Genomic DNA, 4,815 nt, shown 5'->3' with positions numbered 1-4,815 from the left:
GCTTTGGGTGTTTTCCCTGTACACCTGAAAATATTTACAGATCCTTTGCAGTGAATCAAAGTGTTAAGACTTTCTACATCTTCCAAGCAGTTCTCCAGCCCGAGCGTGAGCTCTGGTGAGCCCAGGTAGCAGCTCTTTCAGCTGTCCAGGCAGCCAGCTTCCCTCACCCAGCAGGATTGGTTTTACATCACTTTCCAAGGCGATTGCTACTTCTTAACATCACTCGTGCATGCATCAAGGAGTCTGTTAGTGCAGTCTGAGAGGGCAGAAAGGAGCTTTAGGCAACTTGGTCTGGAGAAATCAGGCTCTACCATCTGCTACCACAAGGCACAGAGATTCACAGTCTCAGGCACATCATCTTCAAGGGTTTCTGTGAAGCCATCTCCAAACCCCTCTGCTTCCACCAGCTCAGGTTTCTTATTGCACATGGGGCAGAGCTGGTTGCGGATGGCAGAGGATCTCATCCAAATAATGAGGTTCCAGCGTTCCCCAGAGGCAATGGGAAGGGCCCCATGGATCTGCCCTCCTCGGTGTAACAGCCCCTGGGTTCCCACGTGTTCAATCTCGATGTACTTTGGCACAGGGGTCGGATCCTGGAACAAAGGGAGGTGGATACAGCATTACACCAGAAAGTCCCTAGAAGAACAATGCTCACGTAGTTGAAACTTGTCACCTCTTCACCCACAGCACCCAGGGAGCAACACGGAGAGGACTCCTTGCACCTCTGAAATGCAGCTACTTCAGCAGTGGCTTGGCAGCAGTTTAGTACAAATGTTTCCAAATAAGACATTCTCAGTGCCAGGTCCAGAGGGAATTTAAAGACAGAGTTTCAGTCAAAATAATTATTTCACCAGTGCAAGGGTGCTTTTAGCCCTCTCTTGCCAGGAAATAGGGGCTACAGATTTAGGTTTAAGTCTCTAGAGATTTAGGTTTAAGTTTCATCTGAAATAAATTTACTTCTCTCCCAGCACCTCCCTGCTCATTACTGCAGTTGGGGCAGGTTGGGCTGGTTTGTTTCACGCCAGTTTCTACTAGGATAGCTGTCTCTGTTCTCTCTTTGAATTGGCTGCATTTAGCTTGAGTATTGGTAATGTGCTTGTAGCAGAAAAGGCTCCTGTATAACCAAAATGTTTTAAAAAAGGGGAAAGGGACAAAGCAGGTTTGATTGTCAGAAGTTTTTGGGGTTTTTTTCAGAACACAGTTAATGCCTTGAAATTGGGGGGTGGGAGGGCAGTAAGGAAGAGAATTGGGGTCCAGGTTAGGAGTATGCTCAGTACCTGTCTGAAATCCCCAAAGTACAAGTTGCCTTCTGTGAAGTCTTTTCCCAGTGAAACATTTAAGGTGACTTCTGCATTGTCATAGTGAGAACTCAAATCCAGATCTTCGTGTAGCGAGTATTTCACGACAAACGCTTTATGGCTGTCCAGACAAGCACCTCCCAAGTCAGGATAAAGCAGTGCTGTTATGGGCTGCAGGTATTTTTCACGCAGGGGTGTGATGAATGTTTCGTCCATCCCAAGTTCGTTTAGCAAAACCTGTCTCAAAGAGAAGACATGGGAACAGCTGACCAACTACATCTGCTGCTTCATCAGAGCTGCTGCAGAGCTGTCTTGTTCTCTTCCAACCCTGCTGCTTGCTGAGATAAAGAACTGAAGAGCAAATGCTCCAGCTACAGGCAAAGGAAGGAGGATCAAGGTGAAAAGTAATGGTGAAAAGACAGAGGAAGATCAAAATTTCAGTATTCTTTAAAAATTAACCCCTTGATATAAATGTCTATTGATTAACTACAAGGTGCTCTCTGCTCTGAGGTGCCAGCTCCCATCCCCTTTCCTTGCATTCCCCTGTCCTTTTGCCTGTAACACACACTCCCTCAACCCTGTCACTTCAAGGGAGCTGTACTCAAACTGTGCTCTGCTCAAATTACAGGCATTTTGGAAGGCAAAAGTGTGAAGCAAGGAGGTAAACCGAGTCCCCTTGTGAGCACTCCCCCTAAAGAAGCACAAGAGCTAGTGAGTCCTACCCCATAGTTATTCATAGTGTTGGGCCTCCCTTTAGGCATGTCTGACTGCTCAAAGTTCTCCAGCTCATCGACAAAGGCTTGGCAGAACTCCTCTGTGAACACTGGGAGTCGATAGATCCTCTTGTCTGTCAAGAGAAGGGAGACACTGTATGCTGGGGAAAAGAGCAGGTGAAAGTGTTCTTAGCTGTTGTGCTGTCTAGCCATAGTGTGCTGGTGTCCGTGAGAATGTGGGACCCACGTGCTTCACTGTGTGCCCAGGCTGCTCAAAGGGCTGGAGCCATTCCCTGGGATGGGCTGTGGGATGTATTGGTTGTTTTTCATTTTGGCCCCTTGTTTCCAGGCTTTCCCCATCCAGTCAGGAGATCTGGCACCGATTTAAATGCTTGCTGAATGTGCCAAAGAAATGTTTTGAGAAGGACCAGAGAGAGAGCAGTGAATCAACAGCTCATCACAGGCAGTCTGAGTACAGAAGAAGGAGACTCAAGGTCATTTAGGGGATGGGGGATTTACTCATCCAGTGCAAACCTTCTGGGAAGACCAGGCCTTCTGAGCTGCCTTTCAGGGTAGAGCCCTAAAGGTCTGTGTAAGGGGAGCTCAGTATTGAGAATACAGAAGGTGAGACAAAGACAGTGTGAAAGGGCTGTGTGTCTGGAAATCATGCCATGAACAAATCCAGGAGCCCTGCACATACACAACATTTGTGTCTTTCTTTTTGTCTTGAGAAAAGGAGGCAACTTTGCAGCTGCTTCTCTACATTTTGTCAGCATTTCTAGTAGGGAGAGAGCTTCACAGCTGCCTCCAGGGAAGCTTAAAACCCAGATCTCTTTTAAACAAGACTGAAATATAGACTAAAACTATTTCAGCTCAAACTAAGAAAGAGATTGTCTGAAATGGTAAAGCACTTGGGGAGGAAAACCAAGCTCCCTGGGCTAACAGTGTTCCTTCAGCAGGCTCCTCCGTGAGGTTGTGGTACAACCAAACCCCAGCCCTGCTGCAGCTAGAGCCTCTGATGAGACATCAGCAGACTGGGATTGGAAAAGCAGAAAGCAGGATCTCATCCAGAGCATCACTGCTGTATAATATTGCCTCTCCAGAGACTCTCGTCAAGCAGAAAATAACATCCTGTTTGTCTCAGCTGTGTATCAAATCTGAGCTATTAAAGACAGGGCTTGAAAACAGCTGTCATCACTGGAGTTGCAGTGTCACACAGGGAGATTGTTGTGGCTGATATGCTGTTTTCTTTACCTGAGAAGGACTTGATGTAGCGCAGGAGGCCATGGAGATGAGCATCCAGTGATGTACAGTATCTCACAATTTCTAGAAAATCTGGGGCCAGGAATGAATCCTGCCATCAAGCAGATGATAAAAATACACAGAAACACAATTAGCCTGTGCAGTCTTTTACAACCCAAGAGGGAAATGAACTTCCAGGCAGCCACAGGAAAATATGTGGAGTCTAGGGAGCAAGGCTGATAGTCACACTTGGGTTACTTCTGTGGTAGGAGATGCAGAACGTTACTGGTGTTTTTCTTGGTGGTTTAGGTAAGATGCTGCTTGCTCTAGTTCATTAATTTCCTCATATAACTGGCCAGACCTATCCTTAGCGTGATGGGAAAGAGCCTGGCTTGGGTTATGGACTCTTAACAGGGAAGTGCAAAGTCTTTCCTGGCAGATTTAGCATCTTGTCATGGCCTCAGCACAACAGAGTGGCTACGCTCTGCTGTAAGCACTTCCCCACACAGTTCATGATGGACAACAGCAGAACAGACAACGCCAGAACTTCTTATTAAAGGATCACAGAGCAGTAAATCTGCAAATTTGTGTGTTACTGCTGACCTGTGGTAATTACCCAGCTGGGAAGTCTTGGGTTCAAACACGAGGAAATTCAAAGCAGAGTAGCTCACAACAAGGGCTGCTCTGCATTTGCAGAGGGATGTATACGTGCAAGCAGCCTGCTGCCCCTCTCCAGCTGACAGTAACCAGTAACTTGTCTGTGTGTTAAGCACATAAAGGCTGATTTCTGTGGCTGTTTGTTAGACCTCACCAACCTTGCAACGATGTTTTAGGTCTAAATTACTAACAGTATTCTGAGTCCAGTACCAGGTGCTGGTGCAGCTTCAATATAGAATGACCCTTATCCAGCTACAAGCCAGGCAGAATCTTGCCTGGAGAATAGCTACACTGTGAAAGTTTTAAATTCATTTTTTAAATGCTGTGCTTTGGGTTTAATTCAGTCTAGCTCTAGCACTGTGAGCAATCCCGAGAAGAGGGCTTCCTACTGCAAAAAATAAACTGTCAGGTAATTCCTTGGGTGTAAACCAGATTCCAAACATACTGTCTACCTGCAGAATGTACACTTCTGGGTGTTTCCGTTTGTAGCACTTTGAGATGATGGCTTTGCGTTCCACTGACTGATTAATTAACTGTTTTCTTCTCTGCACTTCTGCCTCAATCTACAAGTAAACAATAGAACATATTGTTAGAAAATCAAAAAGGGATAACTGATGCAATTCCAGGAATTTGCACATTGTTTTAAACCAGTTTTTGTTGTTCTGGGCACCTCTGGGAGATAGAGCATATGCTTTTGTTTTTCTGTAGTCAAGACAAGTCCAATAAATATCTGAAAAGCCAAATGCCTAAGAGGGATTTGAGACACGTTCTCATTATGGATGGCTTAAAAAATTACTGAAGTCTCTCCATGGATGTGTCAAGTGGAGCTGGGAGGTTTCAGCCCTTTCAGGCATTCTAAAGCCTCATGAATTCCTGGCCTACGCTTTGAGTCTGGCTTATGTTCT

The 4,815-nt window shown here is 45.8% G+C and overlaps 1 protein-coding gene across 1 annotated transcript; it reads right to left on the bottom strand.

The window, feature by feature from the left end:
- Nucleotides 1-287: 287 nt before the first annotated feature.
- On the bottom strand, nucleotides 288-4,473 carry OGFOD2 (2-oxoglutarate and iron dependent oxygenase domain containing 2; the record flags this gene model as incomplete). The annotated part of the gene is made up of 5 exons (XM_010162883.1): nucleotides 288-593; nucleotides 1,278-1,535; nucleotides 2,021-2,145; nucleotides 3,266-3,365; nucleotides 4,363-4,473. Coding segments are annotated over 5 exons (870 nt in total), but the record flags the coding sequence as incomplete, so codon positions are not given.
- Nucleotides 4,474-4,815: the final 342 nt, after the last annotated feature.

Source organism: Antrostomus carolinensis, unplaced genomic scaffold (genome assembly GCF_000700745.2).
Source record: "Antrostomus carolinensis isolate BGI_N321 unplaced genomic scaffold, ASM70074v2 scaffold47912, whole genome shotgun sequence".
In the NCBI taxonomy this organism is placed as follows: domain Eukaryota; kingdom Metazoa; phylum Chordata; class Aves; order Caprimulgiformes; family Caprimulgidae; genus Antrostomus; species Antrostomus carolinensis.
The sequence above is the reverse complement of the archived record's forward strand: the minus strand, read 5'-3'. Positions and strand labels throughout refer to the sequence as shown.